The sequence below is a fragment of the Argiope bruennichi genome, chromosome X2 (genome assembly GCF_947563725.1).
Source record: "Argiope bruennichi chromosome X2, qqArgBrue1.1, whole genome shotgun sequence".
NCBI classification, from domain to species: domain Eukaryota; kingdom Metazoa; phylum Arthropoda; class Arachnida; order Araneae; family Araneidae; genus Argiope; species Argiope bruennichi.
In genome coordinates this window covers 91,250,267-91,263,480 of record NC_079163.1, presented here as the reverse complement: position 1 = coordinate 91,263,480, position 13,214 = coordinate 91,250,267, and the positions used below count along the sequence as shown (strand labels likewise).

The following is a 13,214-nucleotide window of genomic DNA, read 5'->3' as shown; positions in this document are numbered from 1 at the left end:
CTTAAATAAAACAAGCTGTAATAGTAGCTATAAGAGACAGCTGCATTGATTCGCTCTGGCACAAAACAACTCTTAGCCGCAGGTGGTTTGGAAAAAGAACATAAAAAAATCAACTCTGCACATCTGCAAATTAAAATCAACTTCGCACATCTGCAAATTAATTCTAGATTATTTGATTTTTACAACGAATGCTGTGTTCGCTTCTTAACTTAATTCAATTATCATATAATCTCGTTTTAATGATAATTATAGGCCAATTAAGAAATTAAAACCATTTATATAAATTAAAATTTTATTCTATGATGCTTATTCCTTCACACATGTAGCATGCACATATATCCATTTATAGCTAAACCGGTAAACTATGGACATACACTATATTCATCAATTGAAAAAAAAAAAAAAACATTTTATCCCCATTTTTTCCCCCTTTCTGGTTAATTTTTCTTTCCTCTCAATATATCTTTAATTTCAGTTCCGTAATAAAGCAGAAAATTCCGTATTCATCTATTGAAAAAAAACCTTTTTTTTTCTTTCCGATTTATTTTTCCTTTCTCTCAATATATCTTTAATTTCAGTTCCGTAATAAAGCAGAAAATATTTATCCATAAATGTTTTGACAAGTTCGTAAAAGAAATGCATTTTCTAAGCTTTTTTAATCGCTTACTTTATTATTTGATTAAATAACATAGTTTTGATCATTCTTTATAATGGAATCGATTTACTCACGTGATACATGTGAATTGTGCGACACAAAATTAATTTTGAAATCGATTGCATCTTGTGAATCCATGGCACGTGGCATCAGAGGGCAAAAGAAAACAATAATCAGTTAAATATAAGTAGGCATACCTGATTAGTTCCCTTTGCAATGTGACTGTGACGTCGCGTGATTGATTCAATTTTCCTGTAATAAAAATGTATTCCCAATTTTTTTTTCTTTAATTTGTTTAAAGAAAATATGGGATCTTAATAACTTTTCTAACGTTATAAGTGCTATTTAAACTATTATATAAATATTATATAGTTATAACTCTATATATTTTAGGCCAAAAAAATGAAAATATGGCAAAAATTATCAATTTTAATAATTTCTATCTTTTATATTTCATTACTGTAAAAATCAAGCCAAATTCTTAAATTTCAAACGAAAATAAGAGAGGAAGAATGCGACATGATCAAAATAATGATGTTTTATGGATTTGTGAATGTATTGTGTGTTATTCCTTAAATATAGAACTTATACATCATATCAGTGGTTGATAAAATTAATAAATGAAAATTAAACTTTATTTTTTAGTAAAAAAACACTAGAATAATTTAAATGTATGAGAAACTATGTGAATTAAACAAATGAAATATTCAGATATTTAAGGTAAACGAATACCTACTAAAATAGTATTTTTAAAATGTGGTATATTTTAACAAACTGCCTCCAAAACTATAAAAATGAAGTAAAAAGAAAGCTTCATTTTTGCTTTTAAAATGTTTGAAAAAAATGATAAAAATGCCCTTTATTTGAAAAAAAATTATTTAATTTTTTCTTAAAATGTACAATTTGTTCTTTTAACAAAACCTTTTTTCTTAGCAAACAGGCTATTCACAAAAACTTTATACAACCTGAAAATTTTTCAAATTGGACAAAAATTAAACTTGTGAATTTTTTTTTTGAATGCCTAGGCAGTTTTATAATTTCATAGTCACATTTTCTTAGAAAATTATTATATAATTAAACTATTTCCTGCAACTAAAATTAGGGAGATATTTTGGTTGCAGTAATTGAAAATGTTAAAAAACTTCTAAAACTTAGAAAAAAATTAATTAAAAGCTAGACAAAAAATCGCCACCATCAAAAATCCCCAAAATCACCAGATCATTAAAATCTCCATTTTTATAAAAGGGTTTAGGATAAATATTCAAACACATATAGAATCTAGAAAACATATTGTGCCCAGTTAAATGAAAATGAAAGAAATAATATTTGGAAGAAATCTTTATATCTCACACAATTTTGTAAAAAAAAAAAAAAATTCTGTATGTACTCTGAATGTAACTGAGTGACTTGAATTAGAATTGCGAAATAAAGAACACTAATTAATGAAATTTTATTTGAGATTGTCACTCTAGCTATTTTTTTTATTATTCTATTCTTTAATTTAAGCATTCAAAGTTGTATAAATGCTTGAATTTTATAGTATTCAGAAAAATTTAAATGTAAGAAAAAACAAATCTAGAGTTAGTACTCTGTTAGAAACTATATAATAACAAATTCACAAACATATCAAAAGATATAACAGCATAATATCCTTAAATGTATAATTCAATTAAAAAGCAGAACAATACAACAAAAAATTAGTTAGAAATTTTATATTTCTGATCCAATTTCCTAAAAGGATTTTTTCCTATTAACTATATTTCTGAGTTCCATTATCAATTTAAAAGATAAATTATTTAAAAATAATAGCTATTTTAAAATTATAAGCAGCTCTGAAATTGCTTACAAGAATTAAAATTAATAATCAAGCGTGCATTTTTATAAGTATTTTTACACATTTTTTTTTTTTTTTTTTTTTGTCTTCCGTTATCTTAGATACATATTTTTAAAATAAAAATTTTAAAAAATTGGATATTATTTTAAGGCTACTTATTGATAATTTTTACATATCCGGATATTTTAATTAAACTTCACATGTATATTTAATTAAAGAATTTTTTTTTTTTAATTTTGTTTGTCAAGTGTGGAGTTTTGAAATATTTTTGTACCGATTTGTGCAATGATTATTTCAAAATAAAAACATTTGATATATTTTCTAAACGAAAAGTTTTTGCTTTAAATATTTTTGCTGATTCTAAGATTTCAATCAATGTCAGAGAAGTATGTGTCACTGAAATGTAATCGATTGTTATATTTTCAAGAGTTTCACCGATTTATAAAAATTTTATGAAAAGGACGGATGATAATGAAGAATGAATGCATAACTAAATATCATACATTTAATTTTTAAAATATTTTAACAATTACCTCACCTCTTCATAATAAAAATCAAACATTTCACAAAAAGCATTAAGACAGATTTCTAAACCTTCATTCATAAAAGTCGAATACTGTTCAATTTTAAATTTAATTATATGCTATGTTTTCTGTTATCTTATTACTCTTGCACTGTTAGAAATTTTCCTTTTCTATTTTGGAAAAAAAAAACGCATTTTAATCTTTATAACAATAACATTAAACAAATTTTCCATCGTTTATATGCAATGTATATGGGCGGAAAAAGATAAAGCAAGTGACTTTCTTAAAATCGCAAATAAAAATAAAACTGAAAATATAATATTCGTCACTCATCGGATATGCATTCTTCACATTTTCCTGATATTATTTGTACTATTATAGAAAAACTTCATTCGAGAAAACAAACTTTTTGAATTTATTATTAGAATTGCATATTAATAATTGTTTCATTATAAGGGAAGAAAAACGAGATTGTCACAGACCTTTTAAATTCTCTAAATTTTATAGAAAACTTTATTATTACTTTAAAAAGCATGAATGTTTTCAGGAAAATAGGAAAACATTTTACAAAATAATGTAGTGTACATATAAATCTTTATCGGAGAATTATTTTATTACTATGTTGAAAAGAATGATGAACAGAAATGAACAGAATTATTTTATTACTATGTTGAAAAGAATGATGAACAGAATTATTTTATTACTCTGTCACGGACGGAATACTATGCTATCCATAAGTCTCCGAACATTTGCGGTCTATTTGCTACGTAGACAATTTATTATGTCTCGCATTTTCAGATAAAGTATCAGTATGCACTAAATTTTTATTTGAATTATGAGTTGAATTTAAACGCTGTAATACTGAGAGCACTGACAAATATAAGTTTTTTAATGATTAAATACGAAACAATAAATAATTTTTGCATGTTTTGAAATCTTATAAAGTGACAGACAAATTACTGAATTAATATATCCCTCAAAGCATTTCAACAAGCAAACTTATAATCTGACTTTACAAACAAATTAAGACTTTTTCGAAATAATTTAATTAAATGCAATCGGTTCTTTGATATTCTGAGTGCTTCAAATTTGTTAGCTTCGGAAAATTTACAGATCAAAAATCAACACAAGAAAAATAATACTATTTTTTATCGTCAGATTCATTTTATAGCTGCTACGTTTAATAAATTAATACATAACTTTCGTCTGGAAAATAAAGAAAAAAATCATGACAATCATATTTGAAAGATAAACTGTATTATTTTTTTTATCTTAGTAGCCTAAAAACAAAACAGAATGGGTTACCTTAGAACAATATGTATCATTAAAGGGCTGTTAAAAGAGAATTAGTCAAAATCAGTGTCTTAGAATTTTATAAATTCATGAAGTTGATGAATAATTTAGCAAGAGAAAATATGAAACGTTATATATTCGGATCATTACAGGAATCTCAATAATTTTTAATAACAATAATTTCTAATTAAATATGTTCTTTTATTGCCGAATTGCATTTAATTTTTGTGCTTTAAAATGTTTTTTCTCATATATAAAAAAATCAATGATCATCTAATCTTTAATTATTTATCAGAAAAAGAGAAATAATATAACACTAGAATATTTTATGAAACAATAATGTTACCTATAAATGTTTCTTCTTCTTCTTACAGTTATATCAGATAATTTACTCATAAATTGTGTTTCGTTCATTACCGAAATTAAGTCAAAAATTTGTTTATCCATAAATCATTTTTTATATATCCAAACCATAATGATTTTTAAATGATTTCTACTGAACTTCAATTTATACAAAACAGAGTTGCAAATCAAAAAGCTGATGATTATTTTGTTATCCTCATGCTACTTTAATATAAAGATAGAATTTATTAGAGTACAAAAATAGAGCTAGTAAATAAATAAAACAAATATATTCACAAGTTGCAAAAAAATTATTGATTAATCAAATATTTATATTTAAGAAGTAAAACGCATGGAACGATTTAAAATATTCGGGGCCATTTTGATTTAAATTGAATTATTGATACCTCTGCAAAAGAATTCCATGTCAGTCCAGAAATATGAATGACAAATATAAGCAGAGGAAACAACTATGCAACAAAACAAGAGTAATAGCTTTAAAAAATTCTAGTTCAAAATATTTTTCACTTGTATCAAAAGAGTTTGGATGATTTATTAAGAAAGAAGGCACTTGAAAATTTTAGTTAAACAAGATAGATATTAAAATTGGCCATGATGATAGTCACATAATAATAATATCTATTCATTAAGTCATATATCTGAAAAGAATTTTTTAAGAAAAATGACATACACTTACTTGTAACCATTAAATTAAAATTAATTAAAAATATAAGAGTAAAATATTCTCTACATGTATCAGAGATTTCTGGATGTGCATGACAAAATATTTTTATACAATGGAAACCTAAAATATTGTGAGGAATCAAAGAAATATGTATTATTTAGACATTAGTTAATAACTTATATTTAGCTCAAAACTAAAATTATAATTCCAATATCATTACAGACAATTATATTTCTTTTTTCCACTTTATAATAATTTTAAAAAAAAATGGAAATTAAAAATTAAGAACATATTTTTAAAAACTGAAGATCTTTTCAGCTGTCCTTCTATATTTTTAGTGGCTTAATTGTAAATTTTAAAAAAATGTATTGCGACATTGTCACTACCGCGTGCAATAAAAGTTTCAACTGCTTTCAATAATTTCTCTCTGAAACCTTGGAAGGCGAGAGTAAAAATTATAGATCAGATTTTTTTTTTCTGTTGTTTATTGCTTATTCATTAAAAGATTTTTTTAAATTTTTTTTTTTCTATTTCATGTCACAATTTGCCTCCGTCAAAATTAAACTTCATACCTCCAATATTCGTTTAAAAATTTTAATCTTCTAAAGTATTAACTAAAATGTTAATCAGTACAGCAAAAGATTTCAAACACGTGGCTTTAAAAGCAAACACAATTCTCCGAAATAAAACTGAAGAAAGAAATGTCGTTTTGAAAAGGAAGAAAAAGCAAAAACGAAACTTTTTTTTTCTTCCTTTTCCTTTCATTCTTCCCTTCCCAACATACGTAATTGGTAAGGATCTTACCTTGATATCCTAGACTGACACAACTTGCGTTCGACCTCAGCTGATGTTCCATGACGCGAATGACCGCTGTCCACTCATCTGCATGATCAGTGGTCAGAAACTTTCAAGATTGGACCCTCATTTCAAATCTATCGCACGCGCCGCTTTCGAGTACGATCGTAGCGCCCTCCTTCCATATGCTCCTCCCTCAAGCACGTGACCTCCTTACCTCCCAAAGATAACTATCTCTCTCGGCAGACGATTCTTTTCTCCAAGACGAAGTTCTCTTCGCGAACTTCGTTTGATTGAACATTCAACAGTGATTCAAGGAATAATAAACTTTCAGGGGATTGAATCATTTTAGGAAATTAACATTAAAGATGTTTATATTGTTTTCTAACTTGTATCTATAATCCTTGAAATTGATTTTTTTTTTTAATAGTTTACATTCCTACTCTTCTTTAAGATGCTGAGGTGGAGATAAAATATTCTTTCCTCTTCTCGTGCTCAAAATTTTGTTGGCACTTCAACATTTAGAAATAAACACACATACTCACACACAAAACCATAACAGTTAATATAAAGAAAAGAAAAGAAAACGCAAAGAAAAGAAATAAATCATAAAAGTTTTTCGGTGAATTTCAAGAAAATCTTTAAAATTGGGATGAATTTATTTACAAGTTTTAGTTGGAAATATTGAAAAATAGGACAGACAGAATCAAGCAACAAGCAACTTTTTCGAATCTACTTTGAATCGGGCTCTTTAGCTTAGAAATCCTTAGCAAATATGATTTTTGTATATCTTTTGAAGAGTTCTTGCAAGATAGTATTTTATATGTTAATATAAAACATAATGCCGGCGTCATGGCATAGGGGTAGCGCGTCTTCCCCGTGATCTGGGCGTCCCGGGTTCGAGTCCCGGTTTGGGCATGGTTGTTCTTCTGTTGTTCTATCTGTGAGATGTGTGAATGTGCCCTCCTGTAAAAAGGGGTTGTGCAAGCGAATGAGTGATGCGTGAGTAGCAAAGTTGTACTCTTGGCCCTGGTTGGCGCTGCTATAAAAAATAAGAGACGTCCCCCTCAGGCTTAAATCGCTGTCTTCGTAACAGTGGGCTTGTCAGTGGCAAGTGCCATAAGAAACAAACAACAAACAAACAAATATAATAGAGAAATAATTATTCTCTTTTCTATAGAAAGAAGCTTAGAGAAAAAAAATTATTTTTTAAAGAATAGAAATAAACATATAGTAATTTATTAAATTAATTGAAATATTATTCCTCTAGAGATATTTAAGTTGCTTACAAAATAGATATAAAGCTAATTTATTTCCAACTTTTTAAAATTTGCTTTTGAAATGTAGTTTCTGATGCGTAATTATTAATTTATAAACTTAACTTTAATTTTGTTAACTTTTATTTACAAATTTAATATTTTATAACCATTTAATTTTATATACCAAAGCTCAAAAAGTTATCAAACTATAATGCACCAAATGCATTTTGCAGATGAGATGGTGGATGTTTAGAGCAAAATAAGAATGCAAACAAATGAATAAAATCGAATTTTCTTTAAAAATTTATCCTTACCTACAATTAAAAAGATTTATTTACCTTATTACAATTAAAAATATACAAATTATTATATCATTTAATATTGATAATGAATTGAAAGATAAATTGCTGTATTAGAAAAATATTCGCAACACATAGAGAGACAGATTTTTTTAGAAGATATAGCAGACACTTATTACATCAAAATAATCATCATTTATCATTTATCGTGATAAATATCTTTATTAAAATGTTTATCGCATTCCATAAATAGAATAATATAATTTTCTTTTTCAAAAATTAGAACAACTACGATTTTACTTTACATTAGAATGATTTAAATTAAATAAGTTTCCCACATCCGAAAGTTCAATATTTTATAAAAGGCGCTGTTTTGGTCACTGTTAAGAATCTATGGGTTATGGTTCTGTCAACAACGAATAAAAAATGTAATAAAATCAATTATTCAAAGAAATCGTTTGTGGAATTTTAAATTTGAGCGTACTTTCAAAGTAGTCAGAAAAACCAGTCTCTAATGACAAAAACATAATTATTTACTAATAGTTATTTACTACCACTTTTCCACTGATTTTCTAGCTCCTTCATTTTGGTATTCATAATTTCCATCAGTATTATGGAAGCAAATGGGTGTAACAATGAGCCAGACGATTTTGTAAACCTAACAATACCACAACATGTGAGGATGAAGGAAACGAGATGAATTCATTTGAAAGACGAAATATAGTCATTCATTTTATTAACAGTGTTTGCTGTAGGCTTTTACATCAACAATAATAGTTACATGGCTGTGCAACGTGCAAGAGAGGACGGCATAATAGTGTGCAGTAGGAATTCCACGCACAGCTATTTTTGGTAGTAGAAAGAGCGGGAAATGGTTTTGGACCACCTCCTTACATGGTGGAAGGAAGAATAACCTCCTCACATAATTTCTCGTTTATATTAGAACATTCTCAGTTGTTGAAAGGAATTGACATTTACCTAATAATTTCGAGTCTCCAGTTTTTAACTTAAGACCCTTTTTGTAAACAATAAAAACACCTTCTATCTGCAAATATTGCAAAACATAGCGTTTTTCAATAGAGTAGGCCATTTTTTGAGCAAATTTAGAGAACTTTAATTGAAGCAATACTTGTTGAATAAATAAATTTTGTGTATGGCAATACCGCTCAAATGGTGCAAGTTATTAGCTCATACTAAAAAATCCTTTACCGAAAAAATACTTTGTTTATTTTATAGATGCCTCGAAATTCAATACAAACTTCTCAAAATTGTAATAAGGAAATATGGACGATAAAAGAAAAGATAAAAAGTGTAAAAACTAACAAGTGGATAGAGTTGAGTTGGGTTAAGGCCCATATTGGGATATATGGTAATGAAAAGGCGGATCAATATGCAAAGTTGGCGGAACAGAAAGAGGGTGTTGATATGGTTGTCCCCAAATCAAATGGTGTCTTAAAATGGGAATTAAGAGAAGAAATAAAGCTGCAATGGTTTGACAGATGGTATATGTCCAAAAACGGAAGAGTAACTTTCGATTTTATTCCTAATCCAGAAATAAAAATAAGAAGATACCATCCACTGATAATTCAAATTATATCAGGATATGGGAGATTTCCTGCATATTTCCAAAGATTTGGAAGAATGCAGGACAATAAATGCATTTGTGGAGGAATCGGTACTGTTTACCACTATTTAAAGGAATGTATTGAAATCTCGGAGTTAAGAAAAAAATCTGAAAATTATAAATAATGACTGAAGTACAGTACTGATGGTACCAGGTAATCTTAAAACTCTGAAGGACATGATGTCAAAAATTGTCAGTTTTTTACCAAATATTTGAGAGTTTGTAGATAAGTAAGAAGGACAATAATTGACCACTTTGTGGCCAATTACCTCGAGGAGAATGTCAGTTTGACAAATCGGTCAATGCAAGGATGGACAATACTCAAGATAGCAGTCGGCCACAACAAATCCTGTCGATACTGCTACGTTCAGTGGTGGCGGGGTGGTCGGCTGTACGCAAGAAGAAGATCCCTCGAAATTATGCTAATAATGGAGATTGGAACCAGGTGCAACTAAAAACAGCTATTGAAACTATTGTACATGGAAGGTGAAAAATCAAGGAAATAGAGGGATCTTTTGAAATCCCTGAATCCACCTGAAATGAAAAAAAAGGAGGGGGGGGGGAATCTACAATCTAATCTTTTGGAAAATTACTTTAGAAGGAAGCCAGTTTTCTCGATTTCCCAAGGAAAATAACATATTCTGAAGCAACCCAGGCTATTTTATGGGCATCCAAACGTTAGTTCAAACTGATTTCAATAAATCGACACAAATAGCCGATTTGGATCGGTTGACATTATTTTTTAAACACACTGCACGTGTCATTAAATAAAACGAAACCGACAAGCATAAACCGTATCGATGATTTTAATTAAGAAGAAATCAAAAAAACTTTAAATTTTATAAGCAATTCATGAAAAATACGAATTAATCGAAAAACAAATCTACAACGCAGGCGAAAACAACTAACAACAGCGCAAAATCTTGTGAAAGCATTGAGGCAAAAAGGGTCGAAACAGTTCTGTACCTTAACATCCGTGTAAATAACACCACAATGTTTTGGGCTTTCAATAATACAGGCATCTAATCTTTAAAAATTACAAAGATGGTAATTCATTTAGTTACTCAGTTTGCTTTGGTGTAAATAATAAAGATTGTTGCAGGTGTGGAAGCTATGTAAAATTCGTTTGGTATGTGAAAGCTGTACATTATCTTAGATTCATTAAATAATGTTCATTACTTCAATATTTGTTGTTTATTTTAGTAAAATATGCAAATTTTAGAAAAAATGAATTAATATTTACATTTATATTTATATAGTTTATAAGAAGCAATGCTTTTATTCCTTATTTACAAAATTTCAGACCAAAGCAACATATGCAGTATTCCTTGTTTCTATGACCAGAATTACCCACCTTCAAGGTAATATCGCGCAATGAACTGTTTAGAAAATTGACTTTTTTTAAGTAAACAATTTAGATAAGAAGATAAAGAACTAATCTCACTTTAAGAACTTCATAAAAGAACTGATCTCACTTTACATTCAATGATTGCATTTCGTGAATATTGCAAATTGGAGATTGAAAAATCATTACTAAACTTATCACAAGACTCATTTTGAGGAGAGAAATCCTTCACTCTCCTCTATTTCAAACTCATTTTAATTTCACATACTAATTCCTGATTCTGTTTGAGATGAGTTTGGGTATATTAGCAGTATACCTTTAGAATATCCACTAATTAAAATGTTAAAATGCAAGCCCGGCTAATTCCGATAAAATAACCTTCAAACGTTTGGCATAGCTTATGTACTATAGCTTATGTAAAAAGTTGAATTTGTTAGTTAGTGTTGAAGCATCATGAATTGCAGCATAGATACTTTTCAACCAGATGGTCAGAGCTTCATCATACATCCGACTTTTTTTAATCGTCAAATTAATTATTTGTAAATAATTATATTAAAATATTAAAAAACTAGTCTTTCTACTAACGGCTCCGGTCACAACTATTTGTTCTACTTATATGTTAGAAAAGGCAAAATACACATACTTGTAAATCTTATAGTTTTTAGACGAACAAAAATTGAAATCAATGGAAATTATATTTAAATTAACTTTAAAATTTGAATAAAAATCTGAAAAATTATACTGTTATGAAATTAATACTGCTATAAAGCTAATCATTTGAATTTTAAGATGGTGTGAAATTAATGTTTGAAGGTAATATTGTTCGGAAGTTATGACGAAAAAAAACTCTTTTCACTCTCTTACCGTTACATTCCACGTTACATTACCGAAGAGAAGCATAAGGACGTTTTAATAATTCCATTTATTCTTCTAGGTGCTAAGGGAAATATTAAATTCCAGTTGAAAATTATCAAGGGGTGTGAAATTGTATAAGGCTGAAACAAACAAATGGACATTCAGTTTTATATATGTAATGATATCTCTTAATTTAGTTTAAATCTTAATTAAATCTTAAATCTTTAAATCTTAATTTCCAAATTTTGATCTTAAAACAGCCCATGTTACTTCATTTTAAAATGCTTTTTTTTATTTCCTGATCTAATTCCCACTTTTTTCTTTAATTATTTCTAACACGCACTCTAGAAAACTAATGACTATTGCAATTTCTCAAGCTCCAAGAGAAGGAATAAAAATCCCTAATACCTGCACATTTCTTTCCAAGATACCCAAGTCTCTCCTCCCGACATAAGAGAAAAATTACCGAAATTTTTAATGCTGCTGCAAATAAACTGGCAGTTCTGGCTATATTTTAAAATTTGTCTATTTCCTTGTTGTACATTGTATCAAAAAACACAAATTTAAATCTCACTCACAGTATTTTTCCTATGGTTAGGATTTAAAGTTGTGTATTGAGAATCAAAAAATCCCACATTACAGAAACGTTACATTCCACTAGGACTGAAATATGCTTTTCTTGCTAGTAATTTAAAAAATGACGGAATTCTTAGAAATAAACTAAAATCCATTCGATGTTTTCTCTGGAATAAAATTAGTTTGAACGTTCAACAACTTTCAATTTCAAGGAACTAACTCATTAGCAAAATATTGAAAATAAACAAAAACTCTTTTTTCCTTTAAAATCTAATTATATATATTTTTTACATTTTTTAAATAGAACTTTTATGAATGCAGGATTAGCAAGGGTTGGGACTTTAGCAATTTTGTAGCTAAAAGTCCCAAATTCCCATCAATCAATTAACAAATCAAAATTACATTCTATAAAGAAGAAAATAGGGAACTAGAGTAACTGGAATTTTTGTAATCTAAATCTCTTAAAAGTTAGCTGAAAACGTCTTAAACTGACTAGATTAATTAAAATAGTTGAGACCAATAAAATATATATATAAAATAGCTTAAAATAGCAATTTACTATTTTATACTATTTCAAATTTGCTATTCCTACTCTGACACATTACAGATTTTCAACAGTCTTTTATATGAATGTATATCACGTTTAATAGACTTGAAATAATTACAGGAACAACTGCAGGAAAAATTAGTAAATTACCAAATTTTTGAAATTTTACCAAAATTCATATATTTACATTTCATTTCCATCTGCTAAAAAATCGTATTATTTTCAACTGGAATAACCGTGCCTGAAGTCGCTTTTTTTGTGAAAACACTGCGATATGACAACAAAAAAGTAAAATGTGTAAATTATTATATTCTTCAATGAACATTAGGTGATAACTAACTAATAGTTTCAATAATTTCCATCAAATAACCCGTCTTTTCTTGAAGGATCCTCCACGGAAGTAATAAAATTTTCTGTTCCGGCCAGAAGCCCATTCAGATACGTAATTAATTTAGCCATCCAAATGTCAAAGTATAAGTTGGAATATTCTCCCTCTGATTTTTCTCATACATATCGTGAATTTTATGTTCATTGTCACAAAAGAGTGAGAAGAATCGTTATAGGTATGAGCATTACTTTTA

General features: G+C 27.9%; 1 protein-coding gene across 1 annotated transcript in view; it reads right to left on the bottom strand.

Moving 5' to 3' along the window:
- The window catches only part of LOC129960839 (homeobox protein aristaless-like), a 221,835-nt gene extending 215,586 nt beyond the window's left edge, over nt 1–6,249 (bottom strand). The window contains exon 1 of the mRNA XM_056074509.1: nt 6,138–6,249. Within this exon, the coding sequence (XP_055930484.1) occupies nt 6,138–6,189 (52 nt within the window). The 5' untranslated portion in view covers nt 6,190–6,249. The remainder of the gene's footprint in view (nt 1–6,137) is intronic.
- Between the last annotated feature and the right edge of the window lie 6,965 nt (nt 6,250–13,214).